The sequence below is a fragment of the Oreochromis niloticus genome, linkage group LG10 (assembly GCF_001858045.2).
Source record: "Oreochromis niloticus isolate F11D_XX linkage group LG10, O_niloticus_UMD_NMBU, whole genome shotgun sequence".
NCBI classification, from domain to species: Eukaryota; Metazoa; Chordata; class Actinopteri; order Cichliformes; family Cichlidae; genus Oreochromis; species Oreochromis niloticus.
This window is the reverse complement of record NC_031975.2, coordinates 20,440,488-20,453,203: the sequence shown is the minus strand read 5'-3', so window position 1 is coordinate 20,453,203 and position 12,716 is coordinate 20,440,488. Positions and strand designations below refer to the sequence as shown.

At 39.4% G+C, this 12,716-nt stretch overlaps 1 protein-coding gene across 3 annotated transcripts in view; it reads right to left on the bottom strand.

The window, feature by feature from the left end:
* Positions 1-1,928: 1,928 nt before the first annotated feature.
* The window catches only part of aff4 (AF4/FMR2 family, member 4), a 29,750-nt gene continuing 18,962 nt past the window's right edge, over positions 1,929-12,716 (bottom strand). For all 3 annotated transcript variants that reach the window (XM_005452570.4, XM_005452569.4, XM_025910706.1), the window contains 12 exons: positions 11,890-12,646; positions 11,624-11,775; positions 11,045-11,130; positions 10,466-10,700; positions 10,007-10,104; positions 9,526-9,589; positions 8,756-8,892; positions 8,300-8,371; positions 8,046-8,139; positions 7,856-7,899; positions 7,492-7,709; positions 1,929-5,679 (listed from right to left, as the gene is read on the bottom strand). In XM_005452570.4, coding sequence (XP_005452627.1) covers positions 5,552-5,679; positions 7,492-7,709; positions 7,856-7,899; positions 8,046-8,139; positions 8,300-8,371; positions 8,756-8,892; positions 9,526-9,589; positions 10,007-10,104; positions 10,466-10,700; positions 11,045-11,130; positions 11,624-11,775; positions 11,890-12,646 — 2,085 coding nt within the window. In that variant the 3' untranslated portion in view covers positions 1,929-5,551. The remainder of the gene's footprint in view (positions 5,680-7,491; positions 7,710-7,855; positions 7,900-8,045; positions 8,140-8,299; positions 8,372-8,755; positions 8,893-9,525; positions 9,590-10,006; positions 10,105-10,465; positions 10,701-11,044; positions 11,131-11,623; positions 11,776-11,889; positions 12,647-12,716) is intronic.

Sequence of the window (12,716 nt, the reverse complement as noted above, 5' to 3'; positions counted from 1 at the left end):
CTGTACCTTTAAACTCTCTGATCCAAGATTAAATGAAGCACTTAGGGTGTCTCTTTTTAGTTATCCATCACCTCTGTGCATGTCACATGGTCTGACTAACAATCAACTGAAGTGGCAATCCACTGATAACATGGGGGGGAAAGGACAGGATAACAGCAATGACAATAGCAACTAATGGCCACTTGGTGGCAATTCATTCACTGTGGAATGAAGCCTAGGCTTTGTCCTGGGTCAGCAGCCATCTATGGTGTACACATCACTACATGGGGTTGATAAAATAATGTCACACTGTGCAAAAAGAGACTTGAGCTGGATAATTCAAATACAGCTTCATATGTGGTTCACCACACTCTGATTACACACCACGACGGTTCATTATCACTGCTTAATGCAAAGTATTTTCACTAGATGTGGGAGTCACCAGACACCCCACAAAATATGACCAGAATACTTCACTCACAATATGATATTACTGTGATTTTTTTACATTTTCCAATATGCTGAGTGTTGCAATAACATATACTGCTATTTATAACTTTTTTCAACTGCAAGTTATGTCCTCAAAGTTAAACTATATCCAATAAGCTCAAGTTATCTCACGTCGGGTATGTTTGTTTTCCGGCAGAGTGAGATTGTCAAGCATACCAGCACTGAGTCGAATCTCCTTGAGTTGTGCTAATTGACAAAGACTTATCCAGACTGATGGCAACATGTTGCCAATCTGCCTGCATTTGTAAATTACACAGGAGTTACTTCAAACTGCAAGTGTTTGCAGAAAGGTTTCCTCCTATCAAGAGAGATGAGTACTTTTACTTTTTAATGTATATTTTGACTCCAGGACCTAACTTGTGTATTTGTATTTATTTAGGGTGTTTTATCTTTTTCATTCTAGCAAAAGATTTGCCATTCTGACATTGAGTTTGGAAACAACAACAAACAATAATTGCAAGAGTTCATTATCCTTTATTACCACACACAAATTTTGTAGACTGTGTTTCTTGAGATTGCACGAGGAAGATTACTTCATTTCTAAATATGCAAAATGAAGTGTTTTAAGGGGGAAAATACTTCAGTCTAGATGGGTGTCAGTCCCATTTTAGTTTGAAGGGCCACATACAGTATCATTTGATCTCATGTAGCTCATGCCACTAAAAACCACTGCATAATTACGTTTCCAAAATGTTCCTTTCCTGTGTAAAGAAGCACACGGATATTCTAAAAACATTGCATTTAGTGAATCATCCAGACTTTTCACAAACAGACTGAGATGTCTGGAAAAAATAGAAGCAATTTCAACAATGGTCTCAGTTTTTCCACATTCAGTCAGCGTGTCATCACAGAGAAATGCGTCTGCAGGGCCCCTCGGCTTATAAATATTACTTCAGTGCGGGATAGCAAGGCCATGGGTATCATGGACATCAGCAAGAAGGCTGTTAAATTGACAGTAACTCAGACATTTGGCTTCGACTAAATTGACAGCTCTGATCACCACCTTTATGATGTGCTTGATTTTTTGCAACATGATGGGTTCCTGGTGAAAACGTCAAAAAGTCCACTAAAATAAGCCCTCATTCCCTGCAAAAATGGACCCTTTAGAGAAGGCAGTTCTGTTTTGTGACTGTTTTAACCGATATGCTCACTTCATTAAGTACACCTGTTCAACTGCTTGCTGACCTGGCAACAGCGTGTGGTCCAGGAGGACCTGCCAAGGTTCAAATGGAGCATCAGAAAAGGAAAGAAAGTTGATTTATTTTAGGGACTTTGAACAGAGCATGGTTGTTGATGCCAGATGAATTAAGAGTTCCGAAGGCAAAAATTAAAGAAGAATTTATAAATTGTTAAGACACAAAACACGTCAGTTGCTACAAACTACATCAAGTAGAAAATCTAAAGCTGATGGAAAAAGAAAGAAAAGAAACAGCACTCTATTAAACATATCCATATATATTTTATTCTCAATACGGCAAAATACAAAGAATATTCAGGACAGACTTTTATTAGTCACAATTAATACTCACTTCACAAGAATGCTTTTAAATTACATTACCTAAGTTTGAAGATCAAACTTCAATGAGTACCTTTAATCATATTGCATCCATCATATATAGTATCTCTATCATCAGTTCTCTTAAAACTAATCCAATTTAGATTATTGTACATAGTGTATGCTGCTGGTCTCGGCTCTGAGACAACTTCTAGAAAAAAAAAGGTGTTATACAACTTACTGTATAAACTGCTACAACTGGTTTTGATGTGTAGAGAAATACCTCTGTTTCAAAAGACATGTTGGACCAATTGTTCAAAAGGGACACATAGTAAATATACCTCTCTCTGAGGAAGAAACAGACATGGTTTTACAGAACAGACTGTACATGCCATTCATCCATCCCATGAGATCAACAATATACACTTCATGAAAAAGTACACAGCTCCATATCAAATACAGAGAAGACAAAATATTCGCACTTGGATCTAGAGACGTTAATGATTATGTGGCGACCGTGATACTGAGACAGTGAAGCAGAAGACAAAGAATACCAGCACAGTTAGAAAAAGGACTGAGAAAGCATTTGATATACAGAGTTATCAGACTAGGGTTGTAATCTGTAACCACTTGGAAGAAGGAAAAAAAAAAAAAAAATCCCAAAAGGGAAAAAAAAATGTGCATAAAGTATCTCACAAGTATATTTACAGCATTTTTAAATTTAATAAAAATGTCAACCTGTAGTAGAAATTCACCCTTAAAGAAATGTTATATTTACAATTTATACATTTGTATTTAAATAGAAACATGCAAGTGTTAACATTTTCCTACTGAATGCAAAAAACCAAAAAAAACCTCATCTTACCCTGGATTCTTTCAAGTTAGAATTAATATTAATTACTAATTACAATGAAATCTCATCATGAACAACCCCGTTACATTTACACCTTCCTATTTCATAAAACGGTGCTCATTAAAAAGGCAAAATAGGAAAGAAACATTAAGCAAAAGGGGCAGAAAAATAAATAAGTATGAGTAGCAAATCGTTAAAAATTTTCTCTAATGCTAAATTTTTTATTTTTTTTTCATTTTAGGATTTATTTATTTTTTAATTCATTTCTTTTTTACATTTGACTACAAGATAGTGTAGGGAACACAAGGCGCTGACCTCTACTTACAAAGTGTACCAGTGTATGAAGACATTGACTGGGCTGGCAAAACCCACAGAGGAATTCCTATGAGAAAAGTGGCCTCCAGCTTTAAGTAGAAAATGGCTAAAGCCATCTGTGTTTGGTTATAAAATCAGATCTATACACACATCCATACACACATCCGCACGCACACGCGCGCACACACACACACACACACACACGCACACAGCCAAGCTCGCATACTAAACCAGTACACAAAATTGCAATAGCTAAAGGCATTGGATTTGAGTTCAACAGGTTTCTCACTGAGGTGGGAAAAAGAAAGTGGGGGACAGAGGAATCCCAAACCTAAAAATATAATTATTTTTTTCCACAGAAACAGTTTTTTCTTTTTTTGTAAAAATCCTGCATAGATTAAAATAATACCTCCTATGACTTGCTTTTTTTTTTTTTTTCAAGTGTAAGAGAAAATAACAGTATCCCTTCCTACAATAAAGGCCAGGGAGCCAGTAAAAGAAAGAAAATGACAAGAAAAAAAAGAAAGGGTCAAACCTGGGCCAAACAGCATTTTGTTTAGTCTTGACATGCAGGGGGAAAAATAAATTAAACAAGGCATTATAGATCTTTCTGGCACATTCTTGTCCAGCCAAAACAAAACGAATGCCATCTGGTCCAGGCTTTAGTATTTCCAGCATATTTTGGTAGAAGGTGAGCTTGAAACAACCAAAATGGACAGTTCATGTAAGTGAATTACTGTAAAATCCAAATGCCAACTTAAAAATCAACGCAATGTTAACATACTGAGCCAGCTACTATCTTGTAATACAAGTGCGATTACAGTTTGACAACTTTAAATAGGAACATATACAAATACTTGTTCTTATAACCTCTGTTGTAACCCTGCTTTATGCGTCTGACATGTTATACTTTTGCTTGGCTAGAAGGAAGTAAAAGAAACTGGTTGGTATATAAATAAAATCTATATTGGTTGTTATACTTTTTCTTGAAATATATAATCATAGATTTAAAACTCTGCTGTATAAATACAACACTGATCATCTGCATCGCTAATGAGTTCCATTCCCCAGACGACATATTTCCCTTCAAATAAATTAGCTTCTGTTCAGCCAAATTAGCGGCAACTCAGGCCCAGTTTTTATAAAATGTACTGTGACTGCATTGGATGTGGACATGATCTTCAATACTCTAAACACTCCCTGCTGTTCCCTAGAAAAATACACTCAAACACGGGGAAGAAAAAAAGAATAACACTGATTGGAAACGGCTCTTCCTCTAGGAAATTTTTGAATGAACAATGCTGCTACGAGTGGGAAATTGTGAAGCTTCAAAGAGGCGGAAAATCTTAACGTTTGCCATCATCAATCTTGTTGAGGTCTCCCGCTAGCGACCCCTGGAGGCCATGTGAAGCATTTAATTTGTTAGAAAGGGCAATCACATTTCATGATTCTGAAAAATGAAATGGCACTTTTTTGAGCCAAGTACACCGATCAACAGATGTCCTAAGGGATCATTAATAAATATGTGTGTGCCCCATGAAATCTGCTGTGCACAGTAGCCCTTCCTTCAGTCCTTAAATCTTCAGTGGGATTCTTCAAGGTTTAATTTGTGGTGGCCAACACCATCTTTGCAAATATAAAAACAAACAAACCCAAAAGCAAAAACAGTAAATGCTGCAAGAATAACTGCTGAAACAACTGTTAAGTGTTAAAAAAAAAAAAAGAAGTAAAAACTGTGAAAAGAAAAGAAAAATAATTGAATCAGATATGACCGGTGACTATTTTCCTGTAGCTGACATACAAGGCACAGAAATGATAAAGAGAAACCTTCATTTTTAAAGCACCTTTGGTGTTCATGGGAGGTACTTTGGTGAAACAAAGACAAATAAAAAGTTCAAAGCCAAAGTAGCCTAAAAACCAAAGCAGAGTTTTAGTGTATTCATAATAAATAATTCACCCAGTGCTTCCATGCTGGAGAGATTAAAAACATGGCCTTCGAAGATTTCCTAAGAATGCCGATATATGTGTGAAGCCAGGCGATAAGCTCTTCTGACTCCTGCTGCAGTTTGGATGCTTCTCCCTGTGTGGTGCCGTCGAAGGTGAGAGATGCTCTAAATTGCTCAGTGTTGGTTTTTTGTCTTTTTTTTTTTTGTCTTTTTTTTTTGGCAAGCTGGTGTAGGAAATGGACACAGTGTTGGAGATATGTCTGAGAAGTTCATCACACGTGTGTAAATGGAGGACCAGAGGAGGGTTGTGTTTGTGTGTCTGTCTTCTTTGAGGGCATGCGTGCCTGCGTTTGTGTGTGTGTGTGTGTGTCTGTCTCTGAGCAGATGTTACTGAACACAAAAAGGCTGAGGTGTGGGTGTGTGGAAAAGCAGCTTGCAGGGAGTGAGTCCTCGCTAGGGACTAACTTTTGCGTCCAAGCGCAGCCAGTGGAGGCCCTGCCGAGTGTAACGCACCAGTTCTGTCATGCTGCTGGTGTTGAAAATCAGAGGTCCCATAACTTTGTCCAACTCTGTGAAGAAGTCTGGAAAAGAAGGAGAAAGAAAGCAAGTGAAAGACTGGTTAATAAAATGACAGAAGACGGTTAAATTAGGTCCTATTACCAACCAGCCCACACAGAGTTAAGTGCAGCATTCAAGGGTTTCAATGTACACTGGTTGTAGAGACAAAAAACATTTTCACAATTTGTCACATTTCTCAACATGTGTGACAGGAAAAACCAGCCAAAGGACACAGACAGAGTCCCAGCTGCACACAAAAACAGCCAAGCAATGAGGCAATGAGAACAGCCCGACGTTTCAATGTTTCCAGTGTTTGTTATCTTCACTCTCCGCAAATGTCTCAATGCTAAGTCCAAAAAAAAAAAAAGAAAAAAGAAAAAAAAAATCTCATTTATTGAAGATTTAATCTCAGGCATAAACTGCAAGAAAAAAGACAAAACACTATTTGACCTCAAATCCTCGTCCAGCAAACCTCTCAACTATGAGGGGAAAACCCCAAACTCAGCGCAAATACACAAAGACACACACATGCCTGGGGGTGAAAACTGGCCAGACAGCCAGGGAAAATTGTGCACTTTGTGATGCTGCTGACTTTTCCATCTTTAGATTGTGGCGATAATGCTGTGTGGGCTGCGGTCGATCGAGGGTTTCTTGTAAACGCAGTAGAGTTTTCAATCAGAAGTTCAGTCAATCACAAACATGCTTCGAGCTATGAAATTTGCATTATTACTAAATTGCAATGATTCAAATTCAAAAAACAGTTTGACATCTGTAAGTAAAAAAATGAAAATAACAGATTTTATTTATAGGTAGATAAATAAAATCCGTTTTTGCACATTAATCTAGAACACAGATGTTAGATTTGGGCCAGATACAGCCCACTTTGATCTTAAGTGGGTCAGAACAGGGAAACTCCCCTTTCCATCATTGTAAAGAACTTTAACTACACATTTACTCTGTTATCTTAATATTTAGTTCATTCATTTCTAAGTTGCTTAGATAGCACCAATTCACAACAATCACCCATATTATATTAAAATATGTACTATAAAGTAATATAAGAAAAAGAAGTGCAATCTGAAGAAATGTTGCTCTAGTAAATGACACATCTGTTGGCACAACATAAGAGTTCTGGTAGCTCGTTGCCCAGACTCCTGTACATTTATAAAATATATAAAAGCTCTAAAATAGAGATGAGAGGAAAGAAACGTTGAAAAAGAGGCATGCTAAGATCATCTGATAGCAAATTAGTCCTATTTGAAGCTGTTTTTAAACTTGGAAAGAGCCAAAAAAACAAAAACAAAAAACAAACTAACAGTACATTAACCATTTAAAAAACACAAAACTATCTGCTTTTTTACTTTAAATAAATAAATAACAGGAAAACAGACAGAACAAACTCATTGCCTTTATGGTAAACAGATCTCAAGGCCTACTCTGTGACGGGAAAAACATTTCATTACCAAAACATTTCTGCAACCAAGGCAAATAAAACCTTCAAATGAGTCATAAAATGCAGCTGGGGAAAAAAAAAAAGGTCAACAAAAAATGGTCTGCATACTCGATCAGCCAACCTGCTGCCGATTTGTAAAGATCCATACTCAAATCTCTTTACATAGTATGTTCAAATACTGCTGGCAAACATCTATGAAAAACCTTACGCTGCTGCTGAACTATTAAAGATGTAGAAAATAGCAGCTCAGGATATATAGCTCTAAATCCCATCTGTGTTTGCTTTTAAACATACATTTTCAATAACCAATGACAAGCAAGTCCACAACAAAGATCATATGTCTCTTCCTTTTAATTAATAAGTAAATCCTTGTGTCGTATACCTTTTTGCTCTTTAGATAGTTGCTCAGCCTGGTCCCAGACCTCGGTGGCGTACAGGAAGTTGGAGGTGACCTGGACATAACTGGCAGCCATCTGGTGGATCCGCTGAGGTATGGTCACAGACGAGCTAGTGCTGCTGGCACTGCTGACTGCTGAGTAGCCACCCGCTGTGCCCGGTGAAAGTTTGGGAGATACTGGAGAGGGCATACCTGCCGTCTTACTGCATCAGGAAACAGAAATAAGCAGATATGGCAATGAGTTTCCTGGCACTGTGAGGGAGAACCTGGGAGTCAGTTGACAGAACAGCAAACAAGAACCTCTCCTTTACTTTATGCATCAAAGGATGTAACCGAGGATGTGACTTACTTTCCCATTCCAGGAGAGGGAGCTTGGGTGTTGCTCAAAGAGTTCTGGCAAATGAAATAAGAAGAACATTATGTACACACAGAGAAAGCATGTTACATATTCACAGAGAAAAACTTCTTTCATGGAATTTTACTGCACGTCTTTGGTTTTGAAGGTCTGCCAAGGAAATAAAGTTAATAATAAAAAGTACCTTTAGGTGTTCGGTGAGTGTTTTAGAGTATTTTAGAGCGCTGTCTTTCCTCAACTTGAACAACCGCAGGTAGAGAAGAGACTGGCATCGCAGGCTGGAAGCAAAAAAAGGATAAATATTGATCTATACTAAAGAAAGAAGCAACAATCATTTGAAATTTGTGGAAAGTTTAAGTTACACGGCCAGGTAACGAGTACTTGGAGTTGACAGCTGAAGACAAGAGTCCACCACCTGATGTTGTTCAGTGTACTCACCACAGCACGGCTAGCCTCTTATCTGCTGGAGTAGCATCTGGGGCCATGTAGCTTTTTAACTTCATAGTGTATCTGGATGCAGAGATAATCAAGAGCTCAAGTTTTTAGGAGAAAAGGATTGAAGCAAATTAAGCACTTCCTTAAATATTGTACTTTTTAAAGGAGCACTCCATCCACAAGTATCAAAATCCACTTGTTTGTCAAAAGCCTGGTGCTCACATTACCCACAATGCAAATCAACCATTAGTGTGGTGTGTTATGCAACGTGTGCCTTCTGCAGCCCTGAGGTGCTTGGCCTTTGAAACAGAGCTACAGGTTTTTGCCACAACGAGTTGTTTTTTTTGTTTTGTTTTTTTAAACAACTACGTCCTCATATGTAGTGGTTCTCACCAGTGGAGGTCTCCTTTAAAGTGTAATTCTGCTGACAGTGATAAACACAGCTATGGCTGCCCTTACTTGATAAGCTCCACCGTTTCAGCATACATGGGGAAAGGAGACTTGGCCTCTTGAGCGCTCTTCTCCAGCGCGTTACCACATTCAATGAAAGACACCACGGCATCCAGATAGAAAACCGCCTTGTCAAAACGGTCAAACTGTAAAGGAAGTTAAATAAATAAATAAATAAATAAATAAAGAGGACACATAGTGATCAAATACTACACGCTCTTTTGAGACTGGGAGGACAAACTACATTCACATGATGATAATTTGACATGGTTTTAGCCAGTAACATTAGATAAGTGACACGGTTAGAATGTGACCTGGTTGGGATTGCACAAACTGATCATATCACTGAAGTAATATTATGCTGATGTAGCTTATGATCCTGATTTTGTGTTTAGAGAGAAAAGAAGAAAACAGCAACTAAATAATTAAATTTTGAGTAAGAATAAGATAATCCAACAGAGATGGCTATTTTATAACGCAAGTGTACATAACAGATACCAAACGTGAAGCTAAACAGATCCACCTGCTCATCTACAGTAACTGCGTAATAAAAGCATTTTTATTATTATTTTTAAGGAAATCACGCAGAGCTCAAACTAAAAGCAGCTTTGAAAACTGAGTAAAATTTCACAGTCACTGTGAAATCACTTTCAGCATAAAAGGAAACATCTTAAAAGTGTAAACTGTGTTATTATATGTAACATAAAGCTCCATAGAAAATGTCATTTGATGTTTCAAAGTCCTCTCAATTACACCAGTCATTGGGGTCTTGCTCTTACCAGGGCATCTGCATTGTGTTTAAGTTTCTTGGCCTCCTGTAAGTAGTGATCTGCTGAATGGACCCTGAAAAAGAATAATGAGCAGGTTTAGCAAATCTAATCATTTAAGTGTTCTTGACACTGTGGCGTGCTTTTTTATATCCACTAAACATAGAAACTTTGAAGGAATGTCATAAAAACATTCTCTTAACTCCTGAAACAGCTCTTATCTCATTAAATCAAAATGTGAAGTGAAAAGGTATGAAAATAAGAAGCAAGACTATGTTGTTGCGTTACCACGGCATTAAAAAGGCAGCGATTCCCAGCAGAGAGCCTTTTAAAATGGAAATTAACATAACTTTTCTGGCATGCAGGCACATCTATTCATGACCTCCCCAACCTCCTGCAGCTTTATGCATCAAAGGCAACTCTAGATCCCCACAGCAGTTCTTTCTCTGTGCCCCGCTGAGGGGTTATCCACAGTGGAAAGAGCTCCTCTTACCTGTCCTCAAACACCAGCTTGGATCTCTGAGACTTGGAGCCGTCTGTGGAGAGCGGGGGCACAGCCAGCTGGTTATCGCAACCCTTTGAGGATTTCTCCTGCAGAGAAGTATGGGGAAAATAACATTTTAGGGGAAAAGAAGCTGGTTTTTTTAAACAGACTTGCAGAACAGGAGAGACTCACAACAAGTTAGAGGTTGGTTTTATACAAATGTAAAACAATCCCACCAAAAATCTGTGATTATGTGATAGTTGTAGATACACACTACAAGCTATGACCTTGGCTACTCCCTTTCTACCCTCAACAACAACTTCCTCCCCACTCCATGCATGCTCTGGTATTTAAATTGCTCAGGGAAAAACACTGCACAACTGGCAAGATGAAAGTCTGCCCTGAAACTTTGCACTATCTGCAACATTTGATAGGTATCAGAGATAACAAAGGCTACTCATTTCCTACCTTGCCGTCACGTGTGCTGCGCCCTTTTTCCTCTCCTTTTCTATGTTTGGAGGTGGAGCTGCCCTTGGTGCTGTGACTCCCTTCTTTTCCACTTCCTGTCCCGCTGGACAATGACGTGGAGGACTGGCTGACCGTCCTCTTTCGACTGGGATGCTCTGCCTTAATTGTCCGCTGAAGACCGGACATGGAAGGAGAGGGGACTGGCTCCTCTTTCTTTTCCGAAGACCTTTTAGAACTAAGTGGGATTCAAATCAGTATTTCATTATGCACGCATGCTTGTATCAAATGAGGCTGTCTACTCAACATAAAACATTAACACTAAAAAGTTAAATATTAACACTTCATGTAATTATGAACAAAGAACAATACAGATATTGAGCATAATGGTTAACAGATACAGCTTGAAGGGACTCAGATGTAATTAAGCTTTTATGATGCTCATTAGAATTCACTGGGTTTATTTTGTTTTTTGTGTGATTATCAGAAAAGGCAAAATTAACTACTACTGTCACATTAGGCTCCTGGCTTACAGAGGGTTTACTGGTAATGCTATTCAGGACAAAAGCTAAGATTACTCACTCTTTACTGCTGCTTTTATGATGGGATGTAGATTTATCCTCTAGCTTGATCCGCTTGGTCTCTGGCTTTGTGCCTTCCTCATCATTCTAAAGAAAGATGAGAGAGAAAAATAAAAAGCAGGGTGCATTAAAGAAAAAGTCAGATTTAATAATCGGTTACACACCTCCAATTATTATCGGAAGACGCCAACTCATTGCAGGTATAGCTCAACTATGCCAGCTCACTGTTATCCTAAATGACTGTTACATCCCAAAATATCCAGTCGCACAGATTTTAATTCTCCATCTTTGGTAGTTTTGTGGCTATGATTAAAGTAAAATGCACAGTCATCTAACAGCGCTAAATCCAGGTCTGGATCTCAACCAGAATGTAGTCAATTGTTCTTTGGCTCAAATGCACTTTCTTGCTTTAATGGAAATCTGGCTGTGTGCTATTCCAAGAGATGCTATACTGGGGGGGGGGGGGGGGGGAGACCTTAATAAGTGAAAGGGATACTCAATAACAAGCTTTTCTATTTTACTCTGCTTTCAAGTAGAAATGGAATGTATTTCTTACAAAAAGCACTGAAATTTGCTCTACCTTGTGTTTCCTCTTGGCCTTGCTCGAGCTTTTCTCAGAGCTCTGTTTGCTGAAGTCTTTGCTGTCCCTGTCGAGAGAGTCTTCCCTCTCCACTTTTATCTCTGCAGGTTCCTTGTAGGGCCGCCCTGGGATTCTGGACAGCAAGCTGAGATCTATGGGAAACAGGAAGGAAAAGGGTAGGGTATGGCTTAATTTGGTTCAGTGCCCACTACACCTTGACATATTCTCTGGACTTTTTACAAGACTTGCAAGCAGTTTCGACTAACCTATCTTGACTAATAAAACTTGCTGCTGAGGCTGTCTCGCAGGGTAGCGGTCCTCGGGGTCACTGAGAGGAGACAACAGCCCCCTCTCTTCCCCAGGCGAAAAAACGCACACGGGTGTCCTGATACTCTCTGTGTACTTGGGTGTCTGGGATGAGGACGGGATGCTGTCGTTTCCTTCAGAGTCTGATGATGAAAAGTCTGTGTCAACAAATTCACGAGATTTCTGAGAAGTCTTGGTTGCTGCCTTGGGCTTGCGCTGGGCTGCAGTGCTGGAGGGAGTAGTTAGAGTGGGCCTCGGCGAGGATTTGGGTTCTTTTTTAATGCTTGGTTTGCGTGAACCCTTCGTAGCAGCTTTGGGCTGATGAGGAGGTATCTCTGGAGCCGGCTCACTCTCCACTCTCAGACCTCCCTTCGGTTCCTCTACCACAGGAGGCTTCTCTGATTTTTTAGGCTGCTTTTTACCCACTCGAATACGTGGATTTGTGCCACCCTCGCTCTGTGCGGGTGACTTTTGCCGGCCACGACCACCTTCTGCACCTTTCTGGGCTGCCCGCAGGTCCCTGCTTGGGGTGGGTGCTGCTGAATCTTTTGACCCCCCTCCTTGGCTACTATAGCTGCGCCCTGAGCTGTTATCTCGGCCATCTTTCTTGAATTTGGGTGGGACGCTATTGTTGTCCACTGGAGATGAGGGTGAGAACTGCTTGGCTTTCTTGAACCAGTTGTCCAACTGCCACTTGTTTGCCATGGGTTTTTCAGGCTGAAGGGGCACAGAGGGGAGCACAGAATTAGGAAACAGGCACATTGAATGAACTCCTAACAAAATCTAA